The 19,626-nt window shown below is 37.6% G+C and overlaps 2 protein-coding genes across 5 annotated transcripts in view; both read left to right on the plus strand.

Annotated features, from left to right (window-relative positions):
* Positions 1-9,386, plus strand: part of tspan9a (tetraspanin 9a) — a 181,581-nt gene extending 172,195 nt beyond the window's left edge. For all 4 annotated transcript variants that reach the window (XM_027161585.2, XM_027161582.2, XM_027161584.2 and 1 more), the window contains 4 exons: positions 200-301; positions 656-787; positions 3,184-3,267; positions 5,868-9,386. In XM_027161585.2, coding sequence (XP_027017386.1) covers positions 200-301; positions 656-787; positions 3,184-3,267; positions 5,868-5,939 — 390 coding nt within the window. In that variant the 3' untranslated portion in view covers positions 5,940-9,386. The remainder of the gene's footprint in view (positions 1-199; positions 302-655; positions 788-3,183; positions 3,268-5,867) is intronic.
* A 124-nt stretch (positions 9,387-9,510) lies between these two features.
* tspan33b (tetraspanin 33b) lies at positions 9,511-19,459 on the plus strand. Its single transcript, XM_047822392.1, is given in 9 exon segments — positions 9,511-12,451; positions 12,547-12,553; positions 15,195-15,252; positions 15,398-15,525; positions 15,606-15,672; positions 15,980-16,083; positions 17,059-17,185; positions 17,603-17,763; positions 19,299-19,459. Coding segments are annotated over 9 exon segments (897 nt in total). The 5' UTR covers positions 9,511-12,275; the 3' UTR covers positions 19,368-19,459.
* Positions 19,460-19,626: the final 167 nt, after the last annotated feature.

Below are 19,626 nucleotides of genomic sequence, written 5' to 3' on the forward strand. Positions count from 1 at the left end.
AGCTTTTACAACTCATTTTATAACTACATGCTCACTGGGCCAACATATCACCTGATTATATGGTACTGTTAATATATAATGGTGTTATGTATCTCCCTCTAAATGGATGTTTTATTGGTCTGTAAAAGTGTTTTTCTTTCTGGTGCTAACTGTTGGATAAATTACAGTATGTTTATTCATGGCTTTGTTTCTGTTTTAGGTCAGTGAGAATGCCAAGCAGGATCTGAAAGATGGCCTGTCTCTATACTACTCAGAAAATAACGTTGGACTGAAGAACGCTTGGAATATCATCCAAGCTGAGGTACACACTTTACACATTAAACTTCTGAGCTGTAGCATCAGCACATTATGTCTCCCAGCAATTTTTCAAATTGCATGCATGTTGTGTTTAATCCTCGAGACGAAAGAGCTTAGATTAAAGACACTTAAAAGCAAGAAATAGTTATGTGCATTTGAATTTCAAAAGCCATTGGCATCTTCTGACAGCTACTTCATTTTTTTTTTTGTATGAAGTTTCTGATAGAGTTTAGCTGAAGTAAGAAATAGCTGGGTAAAGACATAAGGAAAAGTGGAGACACACAGGCAGGCTTTCTGCCCTTTTAATCAGCTGAATCATGTCGACGTTGTGCTGTATGACTTTCTCTGCTTTGCACAGTGGAAGTGCTGTGGTGTGACTGGGTTTACAGACTGGCACGAGGCTCTGAAAGAGAAGGTGGTCCCTGACCGCTGCTGCCAGGAACACTATCAGGACTGCGGCCGTAACGTCACCAACGAGTTCTGGAAGCGGGTGAGTGGCTAAAGATGTGTTATTTTGTTTAGCTCAATTTTATTCTAAGATTAATTTAATTGTGGCTTAATTGGATGATGATAATTTTCTTATTTGTTATGAACAGCAAGAGTCATTATACTTGCCAGTCAATGTTTCCTGAACAGAATTTCAGCTTTAAAGCTGTGACAAATCATTTTCTGTAATTTTCTGCTCATCGCTGACAGCAGTGTGTTCAAATGAACTAATGCTCACACCAGCTGATAAATATACAGACACAAAGGAATGAAATTTTAAGACTTAAGTAATAATGACCCATAAACACTTCACTCTTTAAAACTTCTTCATAGGTTCTTTTAATGGTTAATCTCCTGTAAACATATTTTTATAATTAGCTTCTGATTATGCCAAAAATTTAAGTCTTGTTAATGGAAAAATGTAAACAACATTAAAATTTAATTTAATGTTGAATTTGATCTTGCTGAGTTGGTTAATAAGCCGGTCACCTCCATGTGATAGGCAGTTAAACCAGAGGACTGCACAGCTCATTTGAAACCGTTTGACTTAATGTCTGCGTCTTCCTTGTGGCCATGCAGCTGCAATTATAGAAACAGCAGTCGAATCCACACAAACCACCTCATTTTACATACGCCATGCTTCTAGTAGACCTATACACCACTCAGGACTTGTCTAAACAAGGCTTGGTGAAAGCTCTACACTACTTTTTCCTACACGTCTTTCTAGCACTAATGCTGGATGAGTTCATGTTAGCGGGGAACATTTTTCAAATATGGCAAAAAAAATAGCACTTTTTTTTAAATAGCTTTTCAGCATTAAAAGTGTAGTTGTTAAGTATACATTTCTTGACTCTAGCATTGAGAAATGCTTATTAAAAATGGATCTCTAGCGTTACAAGTAATTGATAAACTTAGGCTGAAGAGTGACAAGGTTTTACAGACATTCAGATTTCCCTGAGGGAAGTTCATCTATAACAGCAGCATAAGAGAGTTAGAAGATTATATATATATATATATATATATATATATATATATATATATATATATATATATATATATAATCTCCAATGAGCTTACACATAACTTCAAATTCATTTGGAGTGCATTTTAAACAATATGAAGAAATGTGAAGTGGCCTACTGAGTAGATAATTAATAAAACACTTTCCAGTTTACTCTGATTACGGTCTTCTAAGGTTTGTCTCAAGCAGTGGCCTATTCTACAAACAGAAAGAAGCAGCTTCATCTTTCGCAGCTCAGCTTATCTGCATTTAGGGCGCTGGGAAGGATTTGGGGGCAGAGTGGTTAAAAAGATGATTTCCTACCCACCGTTAACGCAGCTTATTGCCAGAATATTAATTGAGCACTGTATCACGTGTGAAACTTTACAATAGCTCGGCTGATGTTTTCTCAGCTTTTCTCCAAGGAATCAACATCATCTTTTGATTTTTACTCCATTTGAAAGAGCACACTTGGTGGTGGATTAACAATGAAGGAATGCATCAGCAGTAAATATGTGGCTCAGAACAGTAACGCTGATGCACATAAACAAAACACGAATAGACATTTTTAAAGCATATGTTATTTAAATGAGGAATTTATTCATTCATTTAGATATAGCATGAAATTAGATTTTGGTTGTTTCACTCTTGTTTTTGGCTTGAAACAGTTTCATTAATGAATGAAGGGAAATTAAATGCAGAGATCAGTAATAGCTTCTTTTTATGTCAGAGCGGCAGTAAAAGCTCGCTGCTTTTTAATCCCTTCTATTAGAAAACAGACAGAGGCAATTATGTTTCTGGATGTAGATGTGTTTTAAATGTTTTAAGATGTTCAGAATACCACAGGCACACACCTCTGGGACTTTGCTCTGGGAATTTATACATTTTGTCACTGTGTGAGAAATCTGGCTTCACATTTCTTATTGTTCTCTCTGTCCACTATATTCCAGTATGTCACACACCCAGAGAACTATGGTGGTCTGTCACCACATATAGCTCCGAGTTCACATAAACGCGCTCTTCCGAACGGCCAATTCAGCATTGTTCAGCTGCTACATAAGGCGTGCGCGTTTTTCATGCTCATACTGAATCAGAGCTGAGCTAAGAAAAAATTCATTGCATTGCAGATGTCATCATAGAGTGATGATATGTTAAGCCAGTCTTCCTTGATCAGTAAAAAATTGTTAATTAAATAAGCCCCGTTTACGCACCTACTCTTATAAAAGGCAGTAAATTCTTGCTGTAGAGTGTTTAAATGAGCTAGAGAATGCTCACACTAGCAAATCAATATATGGATGATGCTCAACTGTGGCATGCTATGTTTTAAAATGTCTATATATTTATGTGTTTATTCTAAAAGTCAATATTGAGTGTGTGTACTGTATGTGTTTTTCCTGCAGGGTTGCTTTGAGAAGGTGGAGGAGTGGCTGGATGATAACAAGCACCTGCTCGGCACTATCGCCATGTGTATATTGGTTGTCCAGGTAATATAATTTGTGACAGTAAGCCTGTGTACATGTGTGTGGTGAAGAGGGCTGTATCTTTGGCTGGATCAGGCATATGCATGTGGGTGTTTTTTTCCGTCTCTTTGTGTGCCAGGTTTGAAGTAATAAGTGTGGTCAGTGCCCACTGCCTGATCCTGCTGTGCTCAAATATTTATATCTGAGAAGCAGAAGCACACTCAGTGGAGAACAGGGTTTTAGTGTGTGTCTGTGTGTCCAGATCATGGGACGTCATCCACATATTCATAATATGTTTATACTGTATGTTCTAGCGTCTAGCATCTTGTTAAGGTACAGTATAAGACGTGTTATGAGTATGAGTACACACTTAGGAGCAGCTCAGTCTTATTCTTAACTCATGTAAAAAGGCACTTTCACATGTATCTACATAACACTTCTATTTAAATACATGTTGAGAGACTAATCACATCTTAAAAGCTCAGGAATCTTTTACATCCTCCACTTTTATAGGAATACACCTGCTTATTTATGTAGTTATCCAATCAGCCAATCATGTGGAAGCAGCATGCTGCATAAAATCATACAGATACAGATCTAGAGCTTCACTTAATGTTATCTCACATTAGATAGAAATGTGATCTCTTTGAATTTAATTCTATTCACATGGCATGATATTTGGTGGCAGATGGTCTGGCTTATGTATTTCAGAAACCGCTGATCTGGAATTTTCACACACGAGTTTACACAGAATAAGAGTACACATTTATTTTATATGCTCAGTAATTACATATACTCAGTATCTGTGTCTTATACATTCAAGATTCACCTGTTTATTCTTTCAGCATTCAGATCTTAAACTTTCAGTAATCAGAGACTGCATGCATCTCTTTGACATCTCTGTAGTAGTGCCACATTTTAAAGCCCTATTCATCTAAGGCTGGTGTGGTGTACTAACCCGGTTAGACATGAGACCAGTGATTTTTCAGAACACTTTTTTGTGCATTTTCTAGTTTTTTTTTCTTCTTCAATTTCCCGTATTTTGGCAGCTGTCAAAAAAGTCTTTTTTCATAGCTGAAATGTCTATATCTGTAGCAGCCCAGGTGCTGTAAATTTCAGACTGTAAATTTCAGAAAACTAAATGATGTGGGCTACCAGAAAACGACCAATCATGACACAGTGGCGTCTCTACTCACCTGTCAATCACAATGCCTGACATCCTGCCTTCTTGTGCTCTGGCGTAGGCAGATATCAGCGATATCAGCTTCAAAAGTAAAACATCTAGCTTTAGTTAATTTCCTCCAAAAGCAATACAGTACATTTGTTAACAGATGATGTGTTAGATGTGTTAAAGAGGTAAGACATACTGTAACATGACCATATTTGGCTGCTCTTTTTTCAAGGTGGATAACTGAGAATAAAGTTTAATATTTGCTATATATGGTTCTGATATAAAATTTAAAAACAAATAAAACCATGCACATAAATATATTTGCTATAAGAATGAATTGTAATCCAAAACACACATAACCACTTGAAGATAATGGCTGCTAGAGGACTGTAGACTTTGTTTGATATGCGAATGCAGGAAGGTTTGAAAAGGAAACTTCAAAGAGGCTGCATGGTCATAGTGCATCTCAAATTTCCCCTCATTGGTATAATACTTCTCTACATCACACATTACTCCATCTGAAGGCAGGAAAATGGGACGAATGCAAAACACTAATGTGAGGGAACACCAGTTTCCTCCTCTGTGACAATAGCTGAGGTATGTTTACAAAGTCTGATATTAATCTCATGTGTTATTCCACAGTTTACAAACCTCAGATACAAAGTGGAGTGATCATGTGTGTTTGGGGTGTGTGTGTGTGTATGTGTGTGTGTGTGTGTGTGTGTGTGTGTGTGTCAGCTGTGTGGGTTTGAGATGTGTGTTTGTGTGTGTGTGTGTGTGTGTGTGTGTGTGTGTGTGTGTGTGTGTGTGTGTGTGTGTGTGTGTGTGTGTGTGTGTGTGTTTAAGATGTGCGTGTTTGAGATGTGTGTGTGTGTGTGTGTTTGTTTAAGATGTGTGTGTGTTTGAGATGTGTGTGTTTGAGGTGTGTGTGTGTGTTTGAGATGTGTGTGTGTTTGAGATGTGTGTTTGAGATATGTGTGTGTGTTTGAGATGTGTGTGTTTGAGATGTGTGTTTGAGATATGTGTGTGTGTTTGAGATGTGTGTGTTTGAGATGTGTGTTTGAGATATGTGTGTGTTTGAGATGTGTGTGTGTTTGGGATGTGTGTGTGTGTGTGTGTGTGTGTGTGTGTGTGTGTGTGTGTGTGTGTGTGTGTGTGTGTGTGTGTGTGTGTGTGTGTGTTTGAGGTATGTGTTTGAGGAGTGGGTGTTTGGGATGTGTGTGTGTTTGAGATGTATGTGTGTGTTTGAAGTGTGTGTGTCTGAGATGTGTATGTGTTTGAGATGTACAGTATGTGTGTGTTTGAGGTGTGTGTGTGTGTCTGAGATGTGTATGTGTTTGAGATGTATGTGTGTGTTTAAGATGTATGTGTGTGTTTGAGATGTGTGTGTGTGTGTGTGTGTGTGTGTGTATATCTCACTCCTTACCTTCTGGATGTGTTATTTGTGTTGCAGCTCCTGGGTATGGCCTTTTCCATGACGTTGTTTCATCAGATCCACAGAACAGGGAAGAAGTACAACGCCTAGCCAGGCTGCAGTACAGTCAGAGGATTATAGAACTGATTCTGGAGGAAAAGCTCCCTTACATCTCCTACATCTCCTAACCTTATCTCCTGGTCTCCACAAACGACTCTGTACAGACATCAGCCATGCGTCCCTTTTCTTCTTTTATCTCTTCTCTCTTGTGACACCACTCATCTGCCAAAGAGTAAGAGAGACAGAGAGGAAAGAATTCTTTGGACAAGAAGCCCTGTACTGGCTGTTTCCCTGTCCCTACTCCTTTAGAACCTTTTTATTATATATGCTTGGATTAACTAACAATTGTAGGAAGGCGAATACCATGACAACAATAAACGGCATTGCTCTACTAATGTATAATTCCCATCCTGCAAGGAAAGGAGAAGATCTAGAAGATTAACCATGCCATATATGGGTGGTGTGCTTTTTAAATGTTATTCAGATTATTCAAATTCCCTCGCCAATGAAACTGACTAAAGGTTCCATCCTGGCCTCGGGTTTTCAGGTGGAAACCGCCATCATATCAATGGACGACTTTCTTTTGTGTTGTTTTGTTTCTCTTTTTGTACCCAGTACAGTTTAATTCTCATTTTTATGCATCAGAGGAGTGAAGTGTATCCTGAGTTAGTAGGACTCTGGGTTGCTGTGGAAGGGCTTGGTGTGTTCTAACTACTCATAAGCACAGATTTATACCGAACGATTCAAATAAGCGGATTCAAGCAAGTTGGAAAATTGGAGTGGGGTTCGAGAGTTACACTGAGATATCAGACAACAGCAGTTGCTTCACCTTTTTCGCCTATGTTCGAATATCCTGTTACACAGTAATAATGCACTGTCTAAACACAGATGAAGATGAATCTTTAATATTTTCACACTAATGTTTTGGAGCCAGCGCTGTACATTCATTTCTAGTTGTAATAGTGAACAATTACACCTAACACCTGAGGTTTGTGTCATCTTTCAAAACGGTTACTCCACATTCAGAGCCATGAAAAGCATGCAAAGAGGCACGTTAACTGCAGCTTAGAAAGCAGCCTCTCTGCACCAATGATAATTACAGGACAAGGGTCATGCATTCTTTCTGTTTTTGTATACCTGAGCACTTCATCCAATGTTTTTTCCTCATTTCCATCATCTATTCATTTTTTTTTCCACACAAGCATTTTCAAGGCTAGGATGTGCCACAGAGGTCATAGTAGTTTCTATTTCAGCTGACATTCCTGTTAGATGAGCTGGTTTTGTATTCGTAACTTCACTTCAAATACAGCTCAAGCAACTAAATCTGTTCTGTCATCCCTTCCTTCTTCGCCTTAAAGGAGAGCAAAAGATCAAAGACAGCACTTTTAGCTTAAGGTATTGTGGGGTTTAATTGCTGTCCAGAAGACCATCAATTATTTTGCCCAGACTGCAATTGTTGTCTGACATTCTGGCAAAAAAAATAGGGTCATCAGCCATCTTTATTTTTTATCCAACTCAGGACTCAGATAGTATACCATTCTGCTAAAGTGTTGGAAAAGTGCAGGTTGTGCTGATAAGAAAATAATAAATAAACACCACTCATCTAATTGGGCATCAGTTGAGAAATAGTACTGCTGTTTACTATAGTTTGGGAAAATTGGTTTAGTACAATCAGGGACCAGAGGTGGTCAGCAGTTCAGGTTTTCATCCTAGATATGTAGAAGAATGGACAAAATTGGTATTCTGTTTGGGATGAGTTATAGAACCGCTGTCACTATGCATTGCTGCTATGTGAGATGTTGTTTGAGGTTCTTAAGAGGATAAGGACGTGAGGAGAAAGAATAAGTATTGCTAAGGAACAGTGCAGACTCTAACACAATAACTCCTGTTTGCTAACGCCTAGCGGATATTGGGACGGATTGGGATCGGTGCTGAAATTCAGCCGAATCGCTGCGGACTAAAAGCCGCAATACGACAGAGCTGCGTGGCACAAGGTTCCTTTAGCCTCAAGTCGCAGTTTTATATAAAAAAATATATATTACTTGTTTTTTATGCTTCATAATAAAAAGTGTTAACATGCTCAGTGTTTTATATGGTGGATTGTTGGTTTGAGAAGGAGTTAGTGCATATATCAGCTCCCGCTGTAATTTTACCTCCACAATAGCAAACATGTTGTTATCATAAACACAAACAAGACTGCAGTCCTAAAAGTCACTTGTAATGAGATATGACATCACACAAAAATGAAATCAACATTGTGGCCACAAGAGGTTTGAATTTTTGAAATCTTGAATTAATCCTTTACTGCCATCCTACAGTGTTTTCCTCCATATCATCTCAGTTATAACTATGAAATATGACGCATGAGTTTCATGACCTTGATGTTGCTTATCTTGGTTTTTGATTTGCTTTAAAGTATAAGAAAAGCTTTCTGTAATATCTAACTGCACAAGGGGAAACAAAGGGTGTTACTTTAAAGCAACGGTTAACTCATTTTTTGCATTTTTCTTTTTTTGTATATTGGTTGTCTTGTCTGTTTTTATTCCATATTTGGTTTTCATTGATGTATTCTGTCCTCTATTAGTTTTCTGTAATTCAGAGTTCAGCACTATGTGAAGAAAATTGGCATAATTGAATTTTGAAAAGGTGTCAGTTTAATCACCTTAATGTCAGATCCGTAGTATGGATGAATTTTGTTTGGGCTTTCGTGTTGGCGCATGTTTATGATGGCCTAATAGTGGTCGCATATACAAAAAGTGTTGAAAAATGACTATATTTAAAATGTTGGCATTTATGAGTGTACGATATGATTTGAAGCCAGTGTACCCACTGTAATCTTTTCTAAACAGTGTCTCTTTACTGAGCTGTTCTTCACACTGTGCTAAGCTCAAAATGTAGTTCATCTGATCTCATCCTGATTAATAATGTCAGACACCCAGAGACATACTACACAAAAAAAAGTTTGGCTTTTCTGATTGTACATTTTATTTAATCATTTTCTCAAATGCCAATGAAACTAATTTTATATATATTTCTCAGCTGTTTTATTTCTATTAGCTTTTTTTTACATTAACATTAGCTAACTGTTTTGTCCATGTTTCTGTTTGTTTCCATATGTGAGAAAAAGCATTATATCAACAGTTCTAAGTAATCGTTATGTAACTTATCCACATGTTCCACTCTTTCTTTTAAGCACTGCCAGTAGATGACAGATTTGGTTAGAAATACAGGATTTGGATAACTCATTTCCGCCATATCTATATTTTTATATTAATGTCCTGACCCAGTGCTAGGCTATGTATCAGAGTTGAGGTTTAAGCTCCTGAGTGAGGTGTTTAATTTCATGGTGTCTTGGCACTTCTAATTTCATGCCAACCCACTTTTGTCCTGTGGAGTTTTTGCTACATGTAAAGCACTATAAATATCTGTTAGGTGGTGCACTAAATGTCATTCTTTAAATCCTAGTATTTTTTAAATAAAGGAGAGTGTGTCGCAAAATGTTGTAGCCATTTTTTATGAATAATAATTAAGCGTGATTTGATCCTAACCAAATGTGATTATGCATGCCAGAACATTTCAACAAAACCACTGAGTGATGCATGATGTGGTATTTCCAGTTTGTCTTTCAGCCATTTTCCCCATCCTTCTTTTTGCCCCATACACATCAGACCACATGTACACCATATGGAGCAATCCACATGGCAGCTTGTAACAGCAGTTAGAGCTACAGGTTTCTTGTGTTCCAAAGCTGAGGATATCTTCATCTCATTGATTCTGCCTCATGGTACAAGTGTCACATTTTTGAATAATGCTACAGAATCACATCTTGAGTTTCGCTTGAATTCTGCCTTCCATTATTACCACTGCTAGTTTATTATCAATCATTCACCAGGTGTGAGTAAGCTGCTCTGCCAGATGTGCAAATCAATTCCAAATAATTTGCCTCCCATCTTTAAACAGGAAGCAAAAAAACAGCAAAACAAAAAGCCCAAAAAATATGCCCTTCCATGTGGGACTATTAGGTCACCGTAACCTTGTTCCATGCTCCAGTGGCCATAACATCACAACACCTGCTTTAGACAGCTTCAAGCAGGAAGAGTTCTGTCCACAGGCTCCTAACAGACATCTGAGTTATTAATGGGATGCCATCTCGTGGGATGGTGCTTAAATAGTACTCCACAACCAAAGAGACCCATGGAGCATGTCCTTGAAGGGCAAGTTTGGAAACGGGATGCTTTGCAATCAAAATCATCAGTGTAGTGGATCCTGATGGCAAAGTCAACGATGTACAAATTTAGTCTGACTGCCAGCCAGCAACTTTTTATGGTCTCGGAGCCTCAATGATTTCAACAAAGTTATTGTTACGATCCAAGATGTGTCCCCAACTTATTTTCTTGCTCATAAGGATGGTATCTCTTGTACACCTTTACATTTAAACAGTATAAAGGGGTTGGTAAATATTGTTAAATCTTTGCCAAATGCTTTCCGAAGCATGAAACCTCGGGCTGGAGACTTTTCTTATCTAAACTGTTCTAATGAAGATTTTTCTAATGAAAGGCATCTGTTTGGGGGTAATCCTGATAGAGAGATACTCAGCTGGACACTTCTCTTATAGGCTGAGGAGAGGTGTGGTGGCACAGGGAGCATAAGATCTCAACACATCAGACAGATAAAACTGTGGTCTATTCACCACATTTAAAAGATGTTGCCATGGCTATATGTAAAGACATAGAGCTACAGCAATTGTGTTCTCTGTATTAAGTCATAGGCTTTAATAAGCTTGTGATGCCTACATTAGTTGATACACGACTGCGGTGAGCTTGTAGTTAAATTCAGGATTCCTGCCCAAGGTAATATCAATTTATTCTGTGAATCAGTCAACTGATCTTAGAGCATCCTGTAAAGTTGAACCTGGAGAAGACCTGAAACCTGGCTTCTTGCTGTGCCCAAATTTAATACAAATTATATGCCATTTGGAACCAAGGATGACCAGGGAGAACTTGGCAAGTAAATTCCATAGAAAATGGCTACATGAGTCACTTAATGGCTCTGTTAAAAGCCCCGTGAAGTAGCACAAACACCAGTTCGGAAAGACGCAGTGGCTAGTTATTCATGTCTCAGAGTAAGCTGTACCCACACCAGGTGGTAGCTGTTGTATGGCAGGTGAAATCTAGTTAGTGGATGGAAACTAGGAGAAATTTTCAGTACTGGTGCCATGCTGAAAATAAAATTTGTTGCTATTAATAAATATGTTGATTGATTTTTGTCAATTACATAGACAGTTCCAGACTGATCTGGAGAGACCTGCTGCAAATGAAGTGCAACAACACTAATAGACTATGTTCACAAGGGACATTACACATCTGAAATTAAATGGCAGCTTATTATAATGGCTTATTATAACAGTGAACAATAACATGGTTTAAAACGTTGTCCCTTAAGAATACAGATTTTGTTTAGCATACAGTAGAATGACTGCAGAATTTTTACTGACGTTTATGTAACAGAATGTCCTCTTTGTTTGCTTTGTTTCCTGTTGGCTGTAAAACCAATTATTACCAAACTATTCCTTATTTGTAAAAGCCCTACTTAAAGCTGTAATTATCTCCATGTTTCTGAATTACACTGTTCGAATTAAATGTGCAGATATTTCTCTGTTTGCCAAGTGAAGAATAAACACATTAGCACATTATTATAGAATGACACTGGATACACATGCCTAAATACATGTGTTTAACTCAACCAGCAGAAAATTCTAATCAAACAACTATTATATTATTTTAATAAGCTGTGGCGAATCAGTTTGGGCTGTAAATACTTATTTGTAGAGTGTAAAAAGAAAGATGTCTCAATTTGCATATTGTCATTAGAGTTACTGTATAGTTATAGAAAGCCAGTTCATGTAATACTTCTGCCTCTTTTTTCTGTTTTGACATGCAAAACTCAATTTTTAAAGAGCTCAATCTAGAAGAATAACAGCAAAGGTGAGATGATTTGCCAGAACCATTTCGTAGTTTTCTGGGCCTGGCTCAAGGTCATATCCTTCGGTGGAGTTTTAACACATAATAGCATGACAGATTATAACATTTAAAGAATACACTGTGAGTGGCAGTTAAATTTGATGTTCAACATTAAACAGTGTTGTTTTGCTTTGAGTGTGAAATTAGAAGCAGTCCTCAAATGGTCAGCTTGCCAAATTTGTCTGCCTGCATCACTTTATTCTGTGCCCATTACTCTGTCCTGGTGACAGTATAACAATGGAGCAAAGCTTCAGGATTATTCACCAGCAGTCCAGGCCAGAGACACGTTGTGTAAAGGAATTATCTGGCATGCACCAATGGAGTAACAGTGTTGTATCCTTTATTTACCATTCAGCTGGCTTGTTGCATGGTAGACAAAATAACCTCTCGGGCTGGGTGGCTTGTTTTTGTGGTTGTTGTGTTGCAGAAATTGTCTCTCTCATTTGTGCTTGCGATGGACAGGGACCTGAATCTCAACAGGGCGGAAACCTTTACATACATTAATCCCTGGATCGGTTATTTCCTCTTGGTTTTTAGCTTCACGTTTTGGGAAACTAAAGCCTCTCTCCTGCTAAACACAATCTACAAATGTGCAGCAAATGATAACCATAGATACAAAAGAAAATGCCATGTCAGAGTTTCTGGGTTCAGCAGCAATGTGTTTTTTTTGTGTGTGTGTGTGTGTGTGTGTGTTAAGTGTGTGCGCATTTACAATTCCCATCTGTGATGTTTCAACATTCACAGCCACTGTTGAGCTTCCTTAGTTTAGAATTTACATACATGATCAGTGTCTTTTCTGCATATGAATAGCATAAATTAGAAGTACTGTATGCAGCAAACAGTGGTGCTATGTGGACCAAAGAAAAGACACAAACAAGACACTGTAAACAGCCAAGCGGCAACATTATTTCTCACTTCTGGTCCATGGTCTGACTAATGTTTGGGTGCATTAGCAGTACCAGACTACCGCTTATTTGCTATTACAGACAGATCTGTCATTACAAATCCACCACAATTCGATAGCATACAGTAGCTGATGGACATTTGGTTAAGCACACTGGCCATGTGAGTGTGACTGACTTCAACCTTGTAATCAAAGCTCGTTTCATGAGCAACTGAGCGTCCATGTGCTTTACTGTTGGACTTGAGGAAAAACAGCATGACACACTCCAGAGCCTCAGATACCGAGCTAGCCAGGCCTGCCACCACCAAATCTCCCACGATCTGTTTATTTACTGCAGCCAGGTCCCAGGACACAATGCTACAACGTAATCCATCAGCCCTTTGTCTCAAACGCACCAGCTTACCGGCTTATTCAGCTACACAACAGCGCTTTAGGACACAAAGGAACAGAACCTTGATTCTAAAAGCAAAACAGCACTGCTGGTGGTTTATGAGCCATCTGTCTTTATCAATGGTACTCTAAGTTCAATCTCCATTTCATAGTTTATAATAAATGATACATATTGAGCACCTCATATAAAGTTGGATTTTAAAAATCAGTTTAAATTCCCTCTGTTGCAGTCAGATATGTGATTATAACTCCATCATACAGTATGATGTTTCGTCTCTGATTCACAGCTAATATATGATGATTAGCTCATTAACTATTTGACCAAATTACTGCACTTATAAATAATAACAATGCATCATGTATTAGAATTTCTTTGCCTTTTTGTATGCTCTTTCAAAATATGTGAAGATTTCTAACATCATGATCAGGCAGTTTGACCACCAGTGTGGGAGTAAACAAAGCCTACCCCTCATGAGTGAAGTCTTTTTCAGCTCTAACTGAAACTCTGTACAGTGATGCTATGAAACCTTATAGGAAACAGATCTAAAGCTTTTGTTGTGCTCAAAAAAGGGATTAAAGGTTGCTTTGCCCAGGAGAGATGAAACCACATCCAACACTGCAAAGCACTGGAGAGATACCAATGACATAGTTTTTTTTTTAAGTTTATACCTTAGCCATATATTGTGTTCCTTTTTGTTTTATACTATATAACTCCCATTTGTTCATTCATTCATTCATTCATTCATTCATTCATTTCTGTGAAATAAAAACTATATCAGGTCATGTCTGCCCCTAACTGATGGATTTTAACTGTTTCAACTGATGAATTATCTTTACTCCGATTATTAAGTGACTAGCACTGGTATGAATGTATATGTTGGGGTTTTAAAATTGTGCATACATGTACTGACCAATTTATTAGGCAAACCTCTTTATAGCACTGCTGTTGGCTCAGTATTTCTATTTGGACATCAGTTCCTCAGTTCAGCACTTAAGGCACTCTGTGGTGCTTAAAAGACAAACTGCAGCACTTGGTCCAGACTCACACGCTACCATCTCAGTGTCACTGCTGTGCTCAGAATGCCCTGCAATACAAAGAATATCTGGAAGAATATTGGTTGTAGTGTTGATGCCAAATCAAATCAAATGCATTTTCAACTGTAATTCGACCTACACTTTAAAGCTATGAATACTTTTAAAATGCTTTAGAACTATTACTAGTACTAATATTTCTAAAATACTATACTTTACTACTGCTATTCCTAGTACCACTACTAAACAACTATTGTTACTAGTAAAACTACTACACCTACAATTTGACTATTAAGTTACTACCATCGTTACTGCTACAGAAAAAGTCGTACTTCTATTATTGCTATAACAACAAATGCTGCTCCTTCTTGCACAACTATCCTTACTACTGTCTTTACTAATACTACTACCTCCACTTCACTATACTGCTAGACTACTATTAATACTACGCTTACTATTACTTCTACTCACTCTACTACTAAACCTAAGACTACTATAGAAAGTTTACTACTAAAATTACTACTTAACCTTTTGATATTGCTACTACTGACAGTGAAGACCAATTGCTAGAACTATGACTGCAAGTACTGCATGTACAATTATTGTTACTTATACCACTACATCTAATCTTACTATCTACTCTGTGACAATAGCTATTAAATTATGACTATTACTACTGAAACTACTACTCCTTAAAAAACTAGTATTACTATTTCCTTTGCTAACCCACTATATCCTACTCCTATTACTGCTATCACTACTAACTGCAATGCTACTACTGATATACTTACTAATATTATTATTCCTCGAACATGTAATATAGTATTATTACTTTTATTTACACATTAAAACTACTACTAGTCTGACTATCACTAAACAACAAAAACTACAAAATAGACTATTACTAGTAATAATAAAATGTATTAATAATAATAATGACTGATCTGTCACATCTTTCAGGTGTTTTCTTTATGTATTGTTGCTATAGGAGTATATGCTAAAGTTCAGAAAGCAGCAGGTGTGACAGTAAACTACATCTGCATTTATTTCTCATATGACTGCATGCTATATTTAATATGCAATCCAATATGAACCATTTCAAAACACAATCCACTTATCTTTATATACAGTGGCATGAGCTGTATTTGTTTTTTTTTTCACAGACCCAGGCCGAGACGCATTCCGCATCGATCCAGCCTTCATATTAATAGTGGTGGGTGTTGTCATGTTTTTCATCACCTACTGTGGATGCATCAGAACACTGCAAGAAAAGAGTCACCTCTTTAAAACAGTGAGAATCTGTTCAAATTGTTGCACAAGGACTTGATTGTATTTGAGGCCAGTGTGATTCATGCCTTTCCTCCACTTCAGTTTTCTTTCAGCCTCACTCTGGTCTTCCTCGCCCAACTGATAATAGCAATCCTGGGCTTTATTTATTTATTTATTTTTTACAAAAAAAGTTTTTGAGTTCACCAATGAACTGCATCGATGTAGACCGTTTTTACACTCCAACAGAGGACTGACATCCTTTGTGTGAAGGATGCAATCTTAAGAGAAAGTGGAGCAGTCTGGGGGAGGTAAGGGTTCATTACAATGCTAAAGCACATTAGCACACCCGTCATACCATGTTAGCTCTGCTGCTAGCTGATACGAGCATGCCGCATGGACCCACATGCTTCCCCTAGGATATTTGCATACTAACCCAGATAGATGCAGGCAAATCTGCTGACATGTACAGTGTGTACCCTTTCAGATACAGGATGCTCTGGGCAAGCTTGTGAAGAAAACCATTGTTCATTACCATGACGACCTGGACCTTCAAAATCTCATGGACTACATTTAATAAGAGGCACGTCTGTAAATATCAGATTCAGGTTTTTTTGCTTTGGGTTGTGTTCCAACTCTAAACATTACTAAAAGAATGCAGTATCATAAAATTTAGTTAAGTATAGAACACAAGAGATTTCACAGTGCAGAACACAGTCGAAATTAGGCACACGCACACACACACACACACACACACACACACACACACACACACACACACACACACACACACACACACACACACACACACACACACACACAAACACACCAGATGGAATAAGCAACAAGCAGCAGAAGGTAGTACAGGGTTTAAATGGAGTTACTGGATAGAAATCAGTGTTTGTATAGCAGTGGGAAAGAAAGTGTTTTTTAAAAACTGGATTTTTCTTTTGGTAGACAGAAGGCAACAGATAAAAAAATTGAAGTACATGTGAGTGTGTAGTTCTTGTTATTATATCTCTGTGAGATATAAACTGCTCCACACATTTACAGTAATAAAGAAATTTGATTAATCATCATTAGGGAACTTCTCTCGCCCAAAACCATACGTTGGTTCGTGGTAATTCAGTGGTTAAGGTGTTGGAATTCTGACCAACAAGTTCAAATCGTGGGACCACCAAGCTGTAACTACTCGGCCCCTAAGCAAGACCACCAACTGTCAACTGCTCGTTTGTATAAAATAAAGTTGCTCTGGACATGGGAGACTACCAAGTACTGTAAATCCATTCAAAAAGTATCAATTTAATGTCTCATTAAAAAATTCTGAATGTCAGTTACGATTATAGTCTCACACTGAATCCCGGGGCTTTGAATTAGTTTGCAATGTGTCGATTCACCAGCTGACAGCTTGGTTGAGTGTATCTTTGCTTCTACAACAATTAAGTACTAGGCTTAAACATAATCAACATATGCCAAATTATGATGGGTCCCTCATGGATTATAAAAAAATTCCCTATAGTAATATTTAAATAACTTCTTCCCCTGTCCAACCTGCCAGTTCATGTGCTGTGGCTGGAACAACTACACAGACTGGTCCTGGAACATCTACTTTAACTGCAGTCAGAGAAACCCAAGCAAGGAGACATGTGCAGTTCCTTTCTCCTGCTGCACCCCAAGAGAGGTCAGTGCCTCTGCTATGCACCTCATATGTCAGTCAGCAATTATGGAAATAGAAGAGACTTGCTGAGTACAACCAATTACCATCTGCAGTGCAGACAGATGAGCTTTGTTATTCTGCTCTGTGAAGAATGTCATAACATATAACATGCCCCGATATGATTTAGACAATGATAAATCTAGCCAATAATAATGCAACCTTCCCTATAATCATGGTGGGCTATTTCTAGAAAATGTTCATGTCAAAACCTAATGTCAGTGGTGGGTGGGGATTATGTATTACTCAAAAGTCAAGGAGCAAATTGAAGAATTTTGATGTTGACGCATTCCTGCCACCTGCTGTTCATATATAGAAATAAGGAAAAAAGAAAAACTAGTAATTAGAAAAAAAGTACAATATATATTTTTTTTTCACATTTTTCTAGAACATGATCAAAACCATGTGTGTTTTTGGGTTCAAACTCAAAAGCACTTGGAGGATGCGGCGTCCATTTACACAGAGGGATGTTCTGACAGTGCAGTGACGTGGACTGAATCTCATCTGCTGTTAGTCGGGACTCTGGCTTTGGGTCTCGCTCTACCACAGGTATTTTAGTAAACACAATAAATCCAGAAACTGATGATACGTACACTCCACAGGTAATATAGTTTTTGTAAGTAGTAGACTTTACTGGAATATCTCAAGGACATTTTTTGGATAATGATAGATCCTCTACAACATTACATTATCTTTAAGGTCCTTTATGTGCATTAATGATTCTCCACTATCATTTTGTTCCTTAAACAGAAGGTACATAAGACCTAGCCTGGAGTATATACCTAAAAATCTCAGGTTTAATAAGCGAAGGGGAAAAGAGCTCTACTGAGCACATTTGTTTCAGGGGCAACACAGAAAACCAGGAGGACATATTGATTTGTCAATGTCTCAATTCACTTATTAAAAAAAAGAGAGAGAGCCCAAAAATCGATAAAGCATTGCTTCAAATTACTTGTACTGCACCAAACATTTGCTGTTTCATTTAGGGTATATAGGGAGAATAAATCTAAATAGTCTGCTCACCCAAACTGCATTGTAATGAGCCCTGTTTTTTTCACATCCTCGCCACTGTTGTTTATCTCAACAATTTGTTAAAGACATGCTCCACTGACTGAAAAGATGTGATCTGAGCTCAAAAACTCCAGAAATGCTGTTGAATTTTGATGTTTTTTTTTTGTTTTGTTTTGTTTTTTATAAATATGTAATGAAATACTCAGTAAGATAAGAAAAACAGAGATCTTATTATCCAGCAAATGTATAAAATATTATCTGAAATCACAACATTAATAAAATTCACTATCCTGAGTGCCCTGTGTTGCCTAGTCCTGCCCTTGGAAATCTGCTGCCTTACAGTTTAGATCCTGCTAATACTGATCTTCATGAGCATGTGATTAGGTAGATTACAGGAGGTGGACATCCCTAGGCTTTGTTTGCTTACACACCATGGTCAAACGTATGTCGACACCTGACCATTACACCACATGTGGCTCTTCCCCAAACTAGTGCCACAAAATTAGAAGCAGAGAATTGTTTGTAATGCTGTGGCATTAAGAATGAAAAGAATTAAGAAGTCAAAACATGTTTCATCATGATAATTGAGCCTGTGCACAAAGCAAAGTCCATAAAGACACGTCTTGCCAACATTGACGTGTACCAGTCCCCTAATCCCAACTCTACTGAATACGTTTGGGATTAATTGGCAGTTCATTCAACTCAGTGCCCAATTAATGCTCTTGTGGCTGAATGAGCACAAATCCCCAGAGCCATGTTCCAAAATCTAGCAGAAAGCCTTATAGCAAAGAACAGTGGCAGCAAAGTTATTATAACATCAAAAAAGAAACTAATTCCATGTTAATGCTCATGGTGTTGGAAACAGCACATACATGTTTCATGGTCTGGTCTCTTAATACTGACAATATGCATATATGAATATGCAAGTCTATGTCATGCTCCAGTTGTGTACACTATATTCTCCATACATTACATCCTCAAAGGACATAAGCATTCAAGAATAACCACAGTCTACATATAATCAATAGGTCTTTAAACTCTCCTGACCTGGTCCTTGTGCTTCTGCTTGGCAGATTGCAGGTATTGTGCTCTCTCAGATGCTCGTTTCTCAGATCAACAGCGAGATTAACTCACTGCTGTAGAGATCACAGAAGAGAGAACTCTGGGTTATTCCGATTTAGAAATAAGACTATTATTTGTTTATGTACTTGCTGCATGCAGTTTTATAAATATAATGTACGATACAGTATCTTTATTATTGAATTGCATTTCATGACAAAGTCAGTAAGCATATCAGCTATACTTGTAAATTTAAAAACAAATACTTTTAAACTGCCTTAAAAAATAAGTCCTATTCATTTGATATCATCCCATATTATCATTTATATACACTCCATGTCA

The sequence above is a fragment of the Tachysurus fulvidraco genome, chromosome 13 (assembly GCF_022655615.1).
Source record: "Tachysurus fulvidraco isolate hzauxx_2018 chromosome 13, HZAU_PFXX_2.0, whole genome shotgun sequence".
Lineage (NCBI taxonomy): Eukaryota > Metazoa > Chordata > Actinopteri > Siluriformes > Bagridae > Tachysurus > Tachysurus fulvidraco.